Raw genomic sequence first — 17,509 nt, 5'->3', positions numbered from 1 at the left:
GCTTTTTCGCCGACTCCACGCGCGCGCGCGTCGCATCTCACTCGCATGGCGTATATAATGCGCTGCCATTTGAATAATACTTTGCATTTAAATGCTCGGCCCGATAAAAGAAAGCATCGCGCCACTTGAAATATCCTATTACGCGCCATTATCTTACGCTAGTCGAGCGGCGAATTTCTCCCGCTCTCGCTCTTTTCTCTTATTCTCTCGACACTTATCCGCCGCCGCTGCCGCTGTGCCGATAATAATAAGGTTGCTTACCTCGGGAGAGAGAGAGAGCTGGCGCTGCTCGCTGCATATACGCTGTATATACAGTGCAAGCGGAATAGGGATAAGCCGGCGAGATAGAGACGAAGAGATAGCTGCGCGCTGCTGAAAGTTTTATAAGGCACGCGAGAGTCGTGAGAGAGAGAGAGAGAGAGAGAGAGAGAGAGAGAGAGAGGCGCACGCTGCAGAATGCTGCCTGCCTGCCTGCAGCGAGATTGAATTGCGGCTGCTCGGCGGGGCTGCGTTAAAATAGTCGCGCGCCAGCGCGAAAGGGCGGACTTGTCGATCTCGTCTGTGCGGCTGACGCAGACGACGTGACGCTGCTTTCAATGCGCCGCCGGCGACTGTTTCTATTTATTTCGAGAGGCTTTCGGCTCTGCTAATTTCGTTTCTTATATTTATTCGTCGCATTCGCCATTGTGATTGGACGAGATCCGCGCCGTACTGTCTGAAAAAGAGAAATTTCGACGGTTTTGCCATTTTTATCGTCTCTCCTCTCATCCCGGACTTACGTCGGGGAAACATTTTCCGTGATTCGATAAGCCATCGATCGGAATTCACGGGATTCTACCGAGGCGAATTTCGAAAACTTGAGCAAATTTGAATAACCGCGAGAGAAACTCCTCTCGAAGCTTTAGTTCGAGTCGCGCCAGCGGTCTGTAACAAGATCTTCAATTACCTACTTCAGAGCCGAGAGTGAGGTGCAGTCGAAATCAGTCTCGAATCGATAGCGCGTAATGTAAAAATAATCGCAGCAAACATTTACTCACTGGAGGGGCAGGGGGACCATGAATACGTCAGAAGAGGTCGCGATTAGCGCACGTGCTGCATCCGCCTGGAAAAAGGACGCTCGTTTTCTCTCCCCCATCTCTCGAAGAGCGGGACGGCCGGCTGTCGCGGAGGAGACTGCAGACGTCGCCGTGGAAAGAATGAACTGGCGCGGGGAGAGTCTCGGAAAAAGAGAGCCGACTTATACGCCATTCAATAGACACACACTGCTGCCTGACACCTACTCCTATCAGTAGCAGGTGGTTCACCACTGCTGTTGCTGCTGCTGCTATTGACGCCGCTGCACTTTGGCTTTGATGAGTGTTACCGAGAGGAGAGAGTTTTTCCGGTGTGTAACTTTATTTCAAGAGCAAATGTTATACACTGCACCGACTAAATTAAAAGTTCGTTTTTCCGGAAGCAAACAAACGGCGCAATCAATCTGCCGCTCTCATTTCGATGCAAGTCGACTCTCGTGTACTCTGTACAACACGCTTACGCAGCTTGGACGTCGGAATATGAAGGAAGAGATTGAGGGGGGAAAAGCCAAAGCTTCGGCTCTGCGTTTACGAAGCACACCGGGAAAGGGATGAGCACTCGGAATTCTTGGGCACTCAAAGACAGATCCGATCGAGTAAATCTTATTTTACAACTCCCTAATAGCGGCGTTCTGCTTTGCTGAAAGAGAGCGAGCGAGTCTGGGTCGTAAAGCTTCTGAAATCCGAAGTAGAAGATCCGAAACTGGAGATGTTCTTTTTTTTACCGAGTGTCCCGGACGAATTAAAGTCAGCGTAACCGAAATTCGAAAACAGATCCGAAAACCATCGATCGAGCCGGGGACAGCGAAGAGTATAATAAATAAATGCAAAGTGCCGAGACAAAGAGAGCGCCGCCAGGGAATGACCCACTTAAAGAGCGCAAAATGCGAAAAAGAGGGGGTGGCGGTACTTTATATAAAGAGAGCGCTGGCGCTTCGTCATAAATATGTATGCGCGAGGAAACGACAAGAGATGACTTTTCTCGCGCGCGATCCTCGTCCGTGACGCAAAGTTTTTCTCGATATATATACATGTATACGGTGCGTGTATAGTGCCAGGACGAAAATTCCCGACGGTTCCCATTCTCATTAATCTACGTTATGTCGGCCGAGAGCTTTAACGAATATGTCTCCGAAGCACGCGCGCTCTTTCTCTCCTGGGCGGACGACTGAATTCTCGTTAAGTTCTCGTGTTCGTCTTGGCGCTCTCTTACTCTCTCTCTCTCTCTCTCTCTCTCTCTCTCTCTCTCTCTCTCTCGCTCGCTCGCTCGCTTCCCATTCCGGAAAATCGTCTCGCTCTGTAGTTAATGGTTGTGTGTAATTAAGGCGAAATCACATTTTAGGAGTCGCTCGAGCCCGACGTGCGCGACACGTATACGCGATCTTTTAACGAAGAGAATTATTACTCGGCGTCCCGGAGCGACTGCGCATTAAGGTCGATCGCATTATTTGCTCGATTCGATTACAATCGAGGAGCAATAAGAGCATCGGCACGGCGTCGAAAAGGCCAGCAATATCTTCATGCAAATTTCGAATCGCACTTAAATTTTAATTAAGTTCCGTCGCAACGTCAGAAGCGATTCCAGCAGCGCCTGCGATCCGCAAACTGCATTTATCAGCGGCGCACTCGGTGCATTCATCAATCTTCGGATAGATTACCCTCGCCGGATCAGAGTTGCTCCGCGTCAGAACTCTCTCTACTGATGCCGCCCCTTGAATATTCTCGCGCGCGACAATCTCGATTGCGATGGATGTGCCGCTGAAAAAGTCGACGATCTGCTCGGCATCGGTATTAGGGCGCGGAAAAAGCTTATACACGTTATACGCGATCGTGCTATAGCTCCTTTAAACGAGTAATTACCGCGGGGTAAAAACGACGAGCGAACAGCGTATAAACGCAGCGCGCATCGGCGGGAATTTAAATTTCCAAACACGTTATAGCCGGCGGAGTAAGCGCGCGTACGAATTAAAAACGGGCGACGCGGCCGCAAAAAGCTCGGCCGCAGCTTTATCTCCCACAACTTATTAACCCGGCTCGCGAGCACTGAAAAACGCAGCGTAAGAGCGCCGCGAGCGCGGCATTTCTCTCGCGTCACTTATATTTAAAGCCTCTGAATTATTAAAACCTGCCTCGTCGCGCACCGACTATATACCTTATACTGCACAAAGCGAACGTACCAGTATATAGCGGACGGACAGACGGCGCAACCATAAAGCGACGGGGGAGCTCTCTCTCTCTCTCGCTCTCTCTCTCTCTCTCCCGCGTGGTTGCAATTTATATATATGGCCGCGCTGCGTACGTTGCGTCGTTCGGGTAATGATGTACTGTCAGGGCGGCGTGAGCGATAGACGCGCCGAATTCGCCAGGGTGCCGCAACGTTTACGCGAATTCGAACGGCGGGGTAAGGAAGAGCGAGACGTCGGGGAATGATTAGAGAAAAGTCCGAAGAAGAGAGGGAGGGGGAGGATGCAAAAGCCGCGTGTGCAATACGCACACACACACACGGACGCTCGATGTCGACGCCGGGGGTGTGAGAGGAATGTTTCAGAGTCCATTACTCGAATTGAAGTGGGAATACCGGGCGGTCCCTAAACACCCCCTCATATTTCGGACAAACACGTATACGTATACGTGTTTATGTGTATAGCCATCGCACGCGGGAGCGAAGATCTTTGTGGTGCGGAATAACCTCGCTGTGGCCCTTTTTTCCTCTCGTTGGATATGTGCGCGCGCGCGTCTTTACGAGTCACGATGGGCTGTTGGGGGGAAAATTGAAACTCCGAGCTGGATGCTCACGCACGAGACACATGCTAATCGCATCTCAGGACGACGCGCCTGACGTCCGACACGTTCCTTTATTTGAGCCGAGGAGGAGCTACTTTTGGGAATTGAAATTCGCCGTTGCGAGGAAAACGACGGACACGAGAGTAGAACGTCGCCCGTTAGCGGCGGAATGCTTCGCTCGGGGCGAGGCGTATTATTGGCGTCTCGCGCTGTCTGCTCGGCGAGCACTAAGGTGGCCGCAAATTAGCACGCTGGGAGGAATATCGGGCGTGAGAAGCGAAATTTTGTAAATCCAAGCATCGCTTGTTTTCAAGACTCGCGACGTGAAGAACATTGTGTAACTTTTGCAATTACAGCTTGTTGCGCAATTCGAACCGAGAGTCGGTTGCGCAAGCGCCATCAGCTGTGTTTGGAATTCGTTCGATTGCTCGCAGCGTAATTTCGAAGAATTCGATCATGCAACCGTATATTTGCACATTCGGCAAAGAACAACAACTGCTCGCGATTCTCGAGAAAAATATCACTGAAGAAAGCCCGGCGCCAGAATTTTTCCAAAGAAGATTCCCCGACAAGAGCGTAGGCGGCGATATCGAAAGGAACGCATGACATTCTTCAATAATGCAAGAGACGTCGCCTCTCTCTCTCTCTCTCTCTCTCTCTCTCTCTCTCCGCAGTGTAACTCGATCGTCTCTCCGCGTACGTTTCGAGGGAAAAAAAGGATTCACTCTCGGGCGAAGTCAGAGCTGGTTCTCTTCTCTCTTTTTTCCTCTCTTATTCTCTCGCGCAGTTCGCGACGTCGCGCCCTCCGCGCACTGCGGAGCTGTAATCGCGAGAGTTGCTTTTAATGCCCTATAAATCCCGCGGTGCGCTGCACAGCCCAGGAAGAGAGAAGGAGAGAGTGTTGAATCAGCTGCAGTAGCGGTAGAGAGCGAGACTTTATTTCTCTGTCTCTCTCTCTCTCTCTCCTCTTCATACGCGCCGCGACTTAATCTCTCGTCGGCGGTTGTGTCGCCCTCGAATTTTACGGCGAGTGTGCCTTCCTCTTTTTTTCCCTCCTCGCACTGGAAAATTCGTGTAGAGCGGCGAATCAGAAACGGATCAATCTCTCGCGTGTACAGCACATGCTGCAACGAGTCGCACTATATTGAGTCGAGCGTTGTGCTACAGGCGAACTCGCGCACGTGCGGCCGGCCACTTGCCGGCTCGCAATTAATCTTGGCTGCGAGCGCGCGAGTCTGTGTACGGACGTGTCCCGGACTAATTACGCTATCGCGCCGGCCTTACATGCAGACCCCGACGCGACTTTTCGCGCGCAGGCGTCGTTCGGCTGCGCGGACCGAGATAAGGTTGTTAGGCTCGTGTATAATATCGTGGAATAATTACGGGCCGCATTGTCGTTGTGTGTCGTTGATTAATTTTCTCCGCCTTCGATTATCCGAAAATTCGGCGAATCGTAAAAATACCTCTTGGTGAAAGGGGACGAAGAGCAGAGATACACACAATGCGCGCGGCCATATATCAACGATTTTGTACTTTCGATACACAACACAATGCGCACATACGTATCCCCCGCCGGCGATAGCTTCCAGCTGCCGGGCTCTGTAAGTCTGCGTGCGCTCGCAGGATAATACCCAGAGCCGAGCGGCCCGCACAGATACAGGGCTCGATGAAGGCTGGTATATCCCAGAGGGCAACTGTTTTCATCTCTCGGCCGCGATCCACTTGCATAATGCGGCAAACGCGGGCTGCAGCGAATAATGGACGACGCGGTATGCATAATGGTACTATACATGCATGTACGAAAAAATACGCGTACACACATTTATAGAAGCGGCGAAGCTCGGATCAGAGTAGCTCAAATAGTACAGGCGAGATCGTGATATGGGTTTACAGAGCTGCGCGCAGATAAGGAAGCTGAAGCGCGACTTTGAGCTCCACTGACCCATGTAACGGCCCGGACAGTCTTTTCTATCTGCCGGTACTTTACAATCGAGGGTTTTATTGAAATCTCCTCGGGCCGTCTCTTTCGCTCCTATATAAACTCCGAGAGACATTTTTATCCGTCGGATAAATTTCCCCGAATCGGCTTCTCTCTCTCTCTCTCTCTCCCTCTGGATGCCGCCGCCGTTCGACTTAGCCAGGGGTACATCTATCTATTCGCCAGACTCTCGCTCTCTCTCTCTCTCTCTCTCTCTCTCTCTCTCTCTCTCTCTCTCTCTCTCCTCGGCCCCTGCACTTTCTCAAACTGTGCAGTGCGGCGGAGGCAAACGGTAAAGAATTCCACCGTGGGAGAGAGGCCCGACTCTCTATCTCTCTCCTTCTCTTTCTCTTCTAGCACTCGGAAGAAATTATTGGCGAGATATGAAAGAGCCCGAGTTATTGCTGATAAACCTCTTCGAATAGCGGGCTCCGCACCTTTTCCCACTCGTTCCTCCCTACTTTCCTCTGCTACCTCTCTCATTTCATTCGCTCCTCTTCGCCTTTTTTTCCCAGCCACCCTCTACTTCTTATTGGGCGAATTCCGAGAGAGAGAGAGAGAGAGAGAGAGCTCTGTGTCTGAGCTTCGATTCCGCTCCCTTTTTTTCGCGCGCGCGCGGCAGGGGACGAATAAATTAAGCGCCGGGATTTGCTGATTGTCGGAGAATCTGTATTGCGCGTGACTCTGTTGACCGCGCTTGGAAGCTTCGATATTCCGAAACTCGCGGAACTCGTTGATGGGTCATGAAATATTCAAATCGAACGTTTGCATACCGTGCATTAATTGTGACTTTCTAATGTACCTTCTCTCACTCTGTCTCGTGCTCCGTCATTTTTCAATTTCGGCTCACAGTACACCCGCAAAAATCCGAAGAATCGCAGCTGTCCCTTGATTACGGGTAAAAACGATGCGCGCAAAATAGTCGCGCATCCGGCACTATATATACAATAGGGTAAGTGGTTCATAGGTGGGTCCATCCTCGACTTTACTGCTCCCGGCACTCCTCTCATTTTCTTTTTCCTCTCAATTTCCCTTCTCTCTCTCTCTCTCTCTCTCTCTCTCTCTCTCTCTCTCTCTCTCTCCCTCTCTTCTCCATTTCCCTCGTCGTTTTCCGCCCAATCTTTTTCTTTCTTCTCGCGCCACTTCGGCCCTTCCCCCCTTCCGAGCTCGCGCGCGCGAATGTAACTCTCTTCCGAGGCAGTTGTCCCACTCGAGGATGGCCGTATAACTCGAGTCGTGCGCCGGAGAATCGTCGCGTGTGCAGAGAGAATAAGAGCAGGTGGCTGTATACGGAGGCCGCGATATACGATCGGTCGTTCGACGCAACGTTTACGAGCTGCGGCCGCGCGCGTGTGATCCTTCTTTTAACGCGATCCGTGCGCTCGCCACCGCTGAATTTCGCGAAATTTCGGATATTTTTATAACGCCGATTATGGACGCTTTTATATCTACCTATAGCCGCTGCTGGACGCCATCCCAAGCCTCTAGAGTGGATCGGAGGATTCTTTTTTACTACGAGTCCAGCGTAACGGCGCGATTAATTCGAGCCGAGTCTCGCGTATCTCATTATATCGCGCAGACGATTCGGCGAGGAGTATGATATACACGGGGGAGAGAAGAATCGTCCTCGTAAAAAGTTGGTTATCGACGCGACGACTGCGCGCGTAAAATCGGAGATCGGGTGATTTATATTTCGTTTGCTTTTATTTCCGTTTGAGTACCCGCTGAAAGACGCTGCCGCGGCCCGCGGAGTCGATAAAAATAATAAGTCTATGTAAATTCATGCTATCGCGCGTAAAAGTTATATGCTCTTTTTACTCTCGGCAGCTGCACTACTGTCGAAATTATTGTTCGCTGAGAAGAAAGCAAGACATAGCACACCCAGATTCGGAAGAAATTTCATTAAACCGCGTCCGCACCGACACACGCGCAAAGTATCTTGAAAATACTTTCCTTTCAAAGCGACCGCTCCTTTCTCATTCTTCCCAGCTCCGAGAATATGCGCTGTTTTCGGCAATTTGAATGCCGCCCGCCGCCCTCCGCTCCGGGACACTTTCCTTTCTCTCGCTCTGCCATAGGGACATCTATAATTCAGCCGAAAGGCATTGGGAGGCAGCTCGAGGATGAAAAAGCCAGCGCGAAAAAGCGAACAGCCGTCCGCGTGGGCGTACAGGGCAAGGAGGAAAAAAATCGAAGGAGTGTATAGAGCTCGCGATGCACCGGGAGCATCGAGAGGAATGACGGGAGAATTCTCGAGAGGTCTACGGAACGTGTTGGCGCAGCGAGCGTGTGTGGGTTTGAAGGCGGCGGAAAGATCGGAGCTGCAGCAGTGTCGGGTCTAACGCGCTTTGAGTATTTTCTGGGTTTTCGCTTTTCTGGACGATAGAACCGCGAGAGAGCCGGATGGATGTTTTTAAAGTTTGATACGTTCTATTTTCGGACGGCGTATTCGCGCGTTGCTTTTCGTTTACATCGAATATCCCACGTCTTCTCCCACTCCTCGCATTAGCCTCGGCCCTTATAACGTCGAAATTCACTTTGGTAATCAGACCGCCTCGTAAATTTAGCTTTGGGAATCGGAACTTTTTCAAGACCACCGGTGGTGGCGCATTATCCAGCCCCCGCACATCCCTACCACGTCGAATATAAGCGAAGAAAAACGAGCTCCGCTGGCCGCCAACTTCGGACTGGTATTAATGCGAACCTGATTAAATCCCGCGTGCGTAGGCGGCAGTTCGCAGTTCGATTCTATTATAGGGTCGTCGTCGGGCCACCGCCACCGCGGGGACGAGTTTCTCTTTAAGAAATTACAAAGTTCATTTTCATCCGCGCGCGTCGAGTACCGTATAGCTCTCCTCCGTTCTCGTTTTCCGCCCACGTGCTGCTGCAGCTGTTCGAGTCCGGCAGTAGTCCATAAGCAATGGATACCCCCTCGACGCTATACGTGCGCGACGCTGCGCCCCGAGTTCGAGTATATGGGGAATTCTACGGGAAAAATGCCATTTTCTGGTTGGAGAAACCGAAAAAAACAAATGTTGGGACACACTCCCGCAACTTTATTTTTCTTATTGTACATGCTTAGAACCATGCAAAACCACGTTCCAACGTCGAAAAAGTGCCTTGTGACACTGTTTTCTAGGCCCCTCAAATTCGTCGAAAAATAGCCATTGTTCAACGGCATGTACCTAAAGGATAAAGGCACAAACAGAAAATGTATTACGACGAATTTGAGGGGCATAGAAAACAGTGTCACAAGGCACTTTTTCGACGTTGGAACGTGGTTTTGCATGGTTCTAAACATGTACAATAAGAAAAAAAAGTTGCGGGAGTGTGCCCCAACATTTGTGTTTTTTTTCGGTTTCTCCAACCAGAAAATTGCATTTTTCCCGTAGAATTCCCCATATACACGCAGGGATAAATAGAAATTACGATTCAGCCCTCGGCTCCTCTGCGCCGCCGGACCAATCTCTTACGAATTACTTAAGGGATGTGCGTTGTGCGCCGCCAGAGCGACCACTGCTTTCCTCCTTAATTTTTCATCCGCGGCCGCGTTTTATGAGCGCAACATTTTACTGGGGAGGGTAAGCTTTGAATGTTTCAGACGGATTTCGGGACCGGGTGCATAATTGGATTTTGGCCGTGTTCGCCCCGGTGTGTAAATATATCTGATGGATCGAGCCGCGTATGGGAGATTTCGAGGCTCGATTGTTATTCATGTACTGTAACACGCGCGACGACGTGCGGCGCGAGTAGTGCACTTAAAAGTAACGCGAAAGTTCGCCCGTATCGGCTTAAAGATCAAAAGCAAATTTACTGTAACTGCGACCTTTTCCGTTTTATGCTTATCGACTCGTGCAGTAGCAGCAGCTCGGAATCAATATTTGACCAGGTCATCTCGTACGCGAATACAGTTTACGTGCCTACACCGCTTCTATTTTCGTTCATTTATTCATATAGCGTAGCCCAAGCTCATACGTATATTAACTAATAAAACACGTGTATACACACACGAGTTCGGCGCGAATTGAATTCGAGTTTTCGGAGAGAGCTAACATAACCAAACACTATAGCAGCGCGACGCGACTGTATCGGCGCTGCATTGTTTTCTTACGTTATTACTGCTCTTATTTCACCTGACTAGGCATATTCCCTACGCTCGCCGCGGTGTTTTATTTTCACAAGCAGAGCTATTTCCGTACCTACAATATTTTCAATATTTCAGAGAGAGGGAGAGCCGCGCCGCCGTACGAGTACGTTCGGCAGAATTTTTCCAATATACAGTGTTTTTTCGTCCTTCCTTACGCCCGAATCTGGGTCGCCCGACGTAATAATTCGAAAAGTATTAAAGAAATAGAGGAGCGATTGGTTTTCCGAGAATTCACTAATAAACACGCGAATGGAAATGAAATCCACTGGCGCGTTACGAATTTGCGTTTGAAAAATTTTTGTTTTTTCACGCCGTCAAAAAATTTGGATAACAATATAGCCGTGAACGGACAAATAAACACGTGCGGATATTGCCTCTGCGAAGCGAGGAGAAAGCTATTACGTTAATGAAAAACAATCGCGCGAGCGAATATAGATAACGACCGAACGAGAAATAATTAGCGCCGTCGTTTTAATTATTGCAATAATTGCGCCGCGCCGGGACAGGGTTCATACGGAGAGCGAAAAGGAGGTCGTTCTCTCGAAGAAAATAAAATAGCGGGTATAGCAGCGCCAAGTCCGCAGCGGCTCTCTCCTTCTCATCCAGCAGCTCCTCGTCGTCGCGTTAACTCGGCTGCACGGCAAAAGTTCTACCTCTGCTGCTTTTAGCCGAGAGGAGTGGCGAGAGACGCAGAGAAAACTGCGAAGCTGCATGTGCTCGAACTGATTCGATTAAGCCTCAATTAGTTGCGTCAAGCTTCTTACGCAAGCGTTCACGTGCTTTTACTTTGACTTTCGCGAGTTTGCTCGTTTTTCAAGCTGGTTGCGCCGGCTTTATTTTTATAAAGCTACGCTTAATGGAACCAGATGGAGAACCAGTCGGGCAGTTATGACGCTTGGCGGGCAGAATGGGCGAGCCGGCGCCTAAATGTTTGAAATGGAAGCAAAATACGGCGAGAAACGGATAGACACAGAGAGAGAGAGAGAGAGAGAGAGAGAGAGAGAGAAGGAAAGAGAGTGCAATAAGAGAAGTAGGCGCAGAGGGAAGGGAGAGCGAAGCAAGGGAATTCTTTTGGAGATCACCCAGTCAAAGGCAACTTGTCAGTTCCACGTTTCGTCTGCAAACTTCGTTTCCCCGGTGTTCTCTCCACTACTTTTGCTCTCAGTAGCGCTGCTTCGAAAAGGATCGAGAGAGAGAGAGAGAGAGAGAGAGAGAGAGAGAGAGAGAGAGAGAGAGAGAGAGTCAGCGCGCCGTGACCCTGCGCTGCTGCCGCCTTAGAGATCCATCGAGGTGTATCGCTTACTCGACCTCTTCCGATCTTCAAAGAAATTGTTCTGCGCCCTGGCGATATTTACCTTCCTCCCTGTCGGATCTTAAAAGGGCTTTCCTTTGGCCGCCACCAGCTCTCCCTCGCCCTCTCTCTACTCCACTCCTTCGCGAAAGTAATCCTCGTGCGGCGAACATTATTTCAGCCGGATGTATATATGCATTCGCCCTGTGTGTATATATCCCCCTTTGTCTTCCGGCGAACACGTGTTACGTGAAAATGCTTCGTTTGTTCTCTTCTTTGAGACGCGCAAAGCTCTGGTTTATGCCGCGCGGCACCCCTGCGAGAGAGCAGAGGACGACATCGCTGCTGACGCTTTTGTGCGCCGCTTTGTTTTTCGACGGTCCTCGCTATCTCTCACCCCGGCGCGCTTAATTTTTGTTGCTCGGCCCTTTTACACGGAAATAAATGATGTGATTCCCGGAGAACGGACGAGGCAAAGCCTTTGCCGCGCAGAAATATAAATGATTGCCGAGCGCGGCTTTTGGGATTTTCACGAGAAATTTGAGGCGTTTTTAAATTCTCCAGCTGTTGAATATTTCCGCGACCGCCGAGGCTTTCTCGAGTGGCTCTTAGCGGGAATAGCGAAGCTTTGATAGTTTAAAACCGCCGCGCCACTGCTGTTATAATAAATTGAGAGCCGCGCATCGCGTGGGAGATTAGATAAAAAGGGACGCCCACTTTTCATATGGGCGGCTGACAGTGTTGACGGCGAGCAGCACACACATCGGCGCTTGTTTATACTCCGACAAACGAGTTTTATATAACTAAGTACGAGGTAACGAGGGAGAGGCCACCGAGAAAAGAATAAAGTTGAAAAAACAAGTTCTGTGAAAAAAACTTCCACACTGTTTCAGTAGCGTTGCTGATAACGTACAAAAATATAGTGATGTTTATGTACATGTATACATAAGCGTATAAAGTCTAATGGAAATCGGTGAATGATAAAGTTTTTTTCGATGCGTAATCCGGGCCGCCCGACGATATCTGCTTGCTCAACAGCCGCTGCAGCGGGCAGCTCTCTATGCTGTACCACTTGGATATAGTGTACTTCTTCCTCCACTGCTCCGCGTTGAGCAGCTCGCACAGATCACAGACAACCCGTTTCGTCGGGCGACTCAAACCGTAGAGCCTCTTCCAGTCGAAGTACGACTTGTACTCGGTCTCGTTGCGAGACAGTCTCACTAAATACTCGGCCAAGTCTTTCGGTGTCTCGAAATCTAAGGCGTCGATGTACGACTTCGGCGGGGCGAAGCGACTGTAGTTAGCTCCGCCGTAGACCACAGGAACGACGTTGTATCTGCAAGATAAGGAGGAACAATTACTATAGCCTTTCTAAGAATATAGGCGAGCTGTTTTTTTGCGGTTATCGCAGTAAGGTAGAGCGCAATGTCGCCACGACAGATTCAACAAACTCATAAACTCGAACGAGCCATAAAACGCTGAAAGAGTTTCAGCCCGTAACGGTTATAATAATCGAACCGAGCCCGTAAAACAAAAGCGACAGCGCGGACTCAGCAATTATCCTGCCGTCATTTATTTTTCTAGTCCGGGGACGTAAAATTTCTCCGCGATCGAGAGGAGAAACTTTATCTCTCTTTCTGCCAAGCCTATATATGCCGCTGTACACGGAGTATAACTCTCGGAACTTACTTGAGAGCATTAAAAAACTTCTCGGTGACGTAGTCCTTGCAGAGCGAATTCTCGAAGGACAGATAGAAAAAGTAGTTGGGCTCGACGTCGCTCTTGAAGCAGTCTTGGTTCTTGGGGCAGCCGGGCTCCTCGGAGCACTGGCCGTACTTGGCCACGGGTACGTACCGCTCAAGCTCCTCCACGTAGCTCTCGCGTCGGCTGCGCGTTTCGCAGTTGCTCCGGTACCACACGGCCAGCTTGCGCTTGCCCCTGATCAGCTTGCTCAGCCTCGCGTCCTCGGCTTGGCTCCTTTGTGAATCGGCCACCTCGCGAGCCACCACGTCCGCGTACGTCCAGACGACGTCGCTGTCCAGCTGGTAGGTCATCGTGAGGTTGAACCAGCCGTCGAACTCGTCGCTGATGTACCGGTTGGCCGGACTCTCGAGCGCCACGAAGACGTATCTCTGCTCGGGCCTCCTCTGCGCCGGCACGTCCATGACGTCGAGCTGGTTGTTGATCCCGTGGAAGATCACCGCGTCGAAGTCCTCGACGTTCTGCAGCGAGCGGCTGTGCGTCGCGTAGCAGTTGTTGTAGCGCGGGCAGTGCCGGGCCACGTAGCCCTCGCCCATATAGAAGCTCTCGTCGCCGAAGAAGGTGTTCCAGTAGAGTATGCTCTTGTAGCCAGCCGGGACGCCCGCGCCCGCGAACGCGAACGCCGCGAGCGTGCTCACGGTCCGCGGCCAGACGTAGGCCAGCGTGCAGAGGCACAGGCCGATCGAGAGCGCGAACGCCCCGAAGAAGCAGCGCGTCCTAGCCATGGCTGATGCTGCTGCTGGGGCACGCAGACACGCGCATCGCGGCGACTACGTCACTGAGAACAGCTGCTCAGCGTGCAGACGCACGCTGCCTCGGCGGTTCCGCGCTTCTCCCGTGGCCTTGACTGCCATGCCGGCGTGTGTAAGCGATGCCAGATTTAGCTGCCGAGCGTGGCGACTCTCGCGGTCCGCCCGCTAAACTGTGCCACACGCGCACACACACACACGGACACCAGCACTCGGACGAAGAAAAAATGCGCCGCGGCTATAAGACTGTCGGTAGCGGACTGACGAGCGAGTTCCAACGAGCTACCAGAGTTCTCGCTCTTTCCCTGTGTGTGAGTCACGCTGGCTGCTGCCACACGCACCGATCGGGGGAGACCAGTCGGCGCATGTATACGCACGCACACAGACGAAGACAAAGTGAAAGGAGCCGCGCGCTGGTACCGCTCCCCCCTACGGGGCCACCGCACGAAATTCTGGTACAATCCGCCGTGTCTCGGTGTAACTGCCGAGCGCAGCAATCCAGAAACTCTACTATACGACGTCTCGTATACACAGGTATATAGCGGAGTGGGAGAAGCCCGATCGGTCCCCTCTCTTCTACCTGGTGTGCGGGGATACCTGTCGCACCGTTATATATACTAGAACCGGAGCAAACTGCGCGCGGATGCATGACTGCGCGGAAGGGAAGGATATATAGCTCGCGCGAATATGCAGCAGCGATGATCGAGCGCTTCTTATCGATTGTCGTCGTCGAAAGTATTGTTTGTCGCCTGATTACAGTGTGTGCTGAATTAGACCTATATGCACTGCCGTGTAGGCTTTTACCGTTGCGCGGCGCATAACTCCGCGTTTAAGCGATCGTAATCGTAGGTTAGCCAGCGAAGCGAAAGGAGAAAGGAATGTACTGGAATCTTTTGAGAATCTTTCGTGTTACGAGACACACGGAGTAGCTTACACGGAAACTCTAATCCATTTTTTTGCTAGTGCAAGATAGGTTAATTTAAAGTTTCTTAATTGCGCTAACATCGTCGTTTATGATGCATCACGCGAAGTAGATATAATGAAACCGATGCGAATTTAATTTCCTTATATGCTAGAACGATTCTTCTCAAAGAGCTCACATTGAATCACTTCATATTCTCATCGTTTTACGACGAATGTACAACGCGATGCGTCACGCAGACGCGGATTAAGCGTATCTCGCTCCTCGTTAATATCCTCATCACGCAGCGTAAAAACCAATTTTCCCCCTAAAAAAACGAGTACAAGAAAACTCGGATAATTGCGCATTCCTTCGACGTGACGATATCAGAAGAAAATACACGAGGAAAGTTGGCCAAAGTGTTTACAGAACAATGTCGGCCGCGTCACGGCTCGATCTCTGATCCGCGCGCAGTAACTTCTTTATTTCGATTCCTCCTCTCTCTCACTCACTCATTGTCCGTGGTGGGGGAAAAAAAGAATAACTCGACGGAATCCTCTGTTTTCAGCGGCTGATTGGAAAGTTAATTGAAAGCGGGAAAATGAGAGGGCAGCGGATTATCTTCGCTGGAACTTGGACTTTTGATTTCCAGCGAGTTGGCGGCACAGCGTCGAGCGGACTTTTAAGGAATGGTGCAGGAGAATCGCTCTTTTCCTCCTCCTCCTCCTCTTCCTCGGGAAGTTGTATGCCCTCTTTGCGTCGCGGCTTTCAATGCAAAAGTTTTATCGGCGAGCTATTGTTGCATCGGCCGATACTATAAGCTATCCGGCGATACTGTACACGGCGCGGAACTTCTGTCGATGCGAATCAAAACTTCGATTCGATCTGTTTTATTTGCCTTGCGGCGCGCTATGTGTTATCAATCGATCCTGACTCGTAACGAACTTTGAGAAACAATCAAAATCCTATTATCCGGAAGAAATTTGACGCCTGATATGCATTATTTGCACTACTGCTTCGGATCCTCGAACACAAAAATCCATCAATCCCCCCCCGCGCGCGCGCTTGTCTAAAAAAAGAAAGCGATCGCTCGTAAAGTAGAGCACGTCAAAAACCGCTCATTCGCATTATTCGAAGAAAAAAGGGGGTTGAAAAAAAATCACGCTGGACGATACTTTGCTGTCAATAAACTGGAAACATGACATCCGCCGGTGAGAGAGAGAGAGAGAGAGAGAGAGAGAGAGAGAGAGAGAGAGAGAGAGAGAATTTGAATAACGACGACGCTCCGAAGGCTGGAAACCTTCGACTGAAACATCGCGCGAGCGACACAAAAATGTCCGCAGTCTATTCGCGTCGTCCTACTCCACACCGCGTACACGTATATTACGCCGCGAGCGAGCAAAATGCATTTCTTGATGGGGCGTATTCCAAGCGACCACAAAGGTCCGTACATATCCGTCGATGGAAAAGCCTCGCGCATTCGTCCAGACAGAGAAAGACAGCTATACCGACGAGATGGATGTATCGAAGGCAAGGGACAGTTGCCAGCTGATTGGTCTCTCGCGAGCCTGATGTGCTAGAGTCGCTGAGTATCGAAAATTTGGCCAGCCGTGTGTACATGGATTGGTGAAATCCTCTGACTGGCCTGCAGAGAGGAACTGACGATGCTTCCGGTCGCAACGTCGCAGGTGTTACCTATCGCTGTCTCTTCGGATGGAATTTGTCTTGCTGCAAAATTTCGCGTTGTCCGTCAACTCGAAGTTCGGTGTCTGTTTTTAGAGAAAGCCACAGTCGAAAATGTAATCTCGGCTGTTTATCGATTCTCGATTCTCGATCAGAATGACAGAATTTATTAGTTGTACGCTCGATATTGGCTTTGGATGTCGTTCGCGGAATTGTCTATTGTCGAATTTCCGTTTTGTGACAACTTAGAAATTACAAATCCCGTTCAACATAAATGATACGATGATTGTAATAAATTCTGCACGCAACTCTCTGGTGAAATTGTATAATAATAATATTTTTATTTTGTTTCAGCACTTTCGGACAAGCCCATGTTCGCGGAGCCTATTCCAAACGTGACAGTAGCCCTTGGGAGAGACGTCAGTCTGCCTTGCGTCATAGAGAATCTCGGAACGTTTAAGGTACCGTCATTTAAGTTACACTGCTTTTCTTAATTCTTCCAATAACTCGGCCACACCGCCGATACGCCCTTGGCTATATCGGTATAACTTTATTTCCAGGCAAATAACTGGCAAGTTTGAAAAGTAGAAACAGCGGACGAGTTTCCAAGTGTATCGAGCTCGAGTAACAGCATAAGATACTCGAGGAGAATCGAGTCCAAAGTTTTCAAGCTCGAAGAAAAAAGTAACCCCGTTTGTCCATTCTTTTTTCGAGCCCCCGTTCGTCCGACTATCATATACGTTACTCGCATGTCCTCTCGAGCTTTTTTCGGTCACATACATCGCAGTCTCTCTCCCGGAGGAGAGAAAAGGGGCCGCTGCGACGTTTAACTATTTGAAAAGTTTCGGAAAACTTTGGCGAGAGTACAGGTCCGTATAAGGTGGAGAAGCTTGTCTAGTCTCAGCGGATGCTTCTCCGAATAATAGTCATTATCGATAGCCGTAACCCCTTACACCCCCTATACCCGTCACACTCGTATCGGCCGACGAACAAAGAAAGCTCGAAATTAAAAAAGAACCTACTCGCTTACTGAAACTCCATACGCGCGTACAGGTATTTGAATTCGAGATTTACGAGAGTAGCCGATGTATACTTTTGTTTCCTTCGGTGGAAAGAACGCGATAGTGATAATCGCAACGAAA

The 17,509-nt window shown here is 50.2% G+C and overlaps 2 protein-coding genes across 4 annotated transcripts in view; one reads left to right on the top strand and one right to left on the bottom strand.

Moving 5' to 3' along the window:
• Positions 1–17,509, top strand: part of LOC100122873 (lachesin) — a 139,226-nt gene that overhangs the window by 77,637 nt on the left and 44,080 nt on the right. For all 3 annotated transcript variants that reach the window (XM_008203652.3, XM_008203651.3, XM_016986967.2), the window contains exon 3: positions 16,722–16,828. In XM_008203652.3, the coding sequence (XP_008201874.1) occupies positions 16,722–16,828 (107 nt within the window). The remainder of the gene's footprint in view (positions 1–16,721; positions 16,829–17,509) is intronic.
• LOC100120041 (alpha-(1,3)-fucosyltransferase C) lies at positions 12,136–14,325 on the bottom strand. Its single transcript, XM_001607418.5, has 2 exons — positions 12,963–14,325; positions 12,136–12,609 (listed from the first exon to the last, which is right to left on the bottom strand). The coding sequence occupies exons 1-2, from the start codon at positions 13,757–13,759 to the stop codon at positions 12,234–12,236; spliced, it is 1,173 nt and encodes a 390-aa protein (XP_001607468.1). The 5' UTR covers positions 13,760–14,325; the 3' UTR covers positions 12,136–12,233.

This window comes from Nasonia vitripennis, chromosome 5 (genome assembly GCF_009193385.2).
Source record: "Nasonia vitripennis strain AsymCx chromosome 5, Nvit_psr_1.1, whole genome shotgun sequence".
Lineage (NCBI taxonomy): Eukaryota > Metazoa > Arthropoda > Insecta > Hymenoptera > Pteromalidae > Nasonia > Nasonia vitripennis.
The sequence above is the reverse complement of the archived record's forward strand: the minus strand, read 5'-3'. Positions and strand labels throughout refer to the sequence as shown.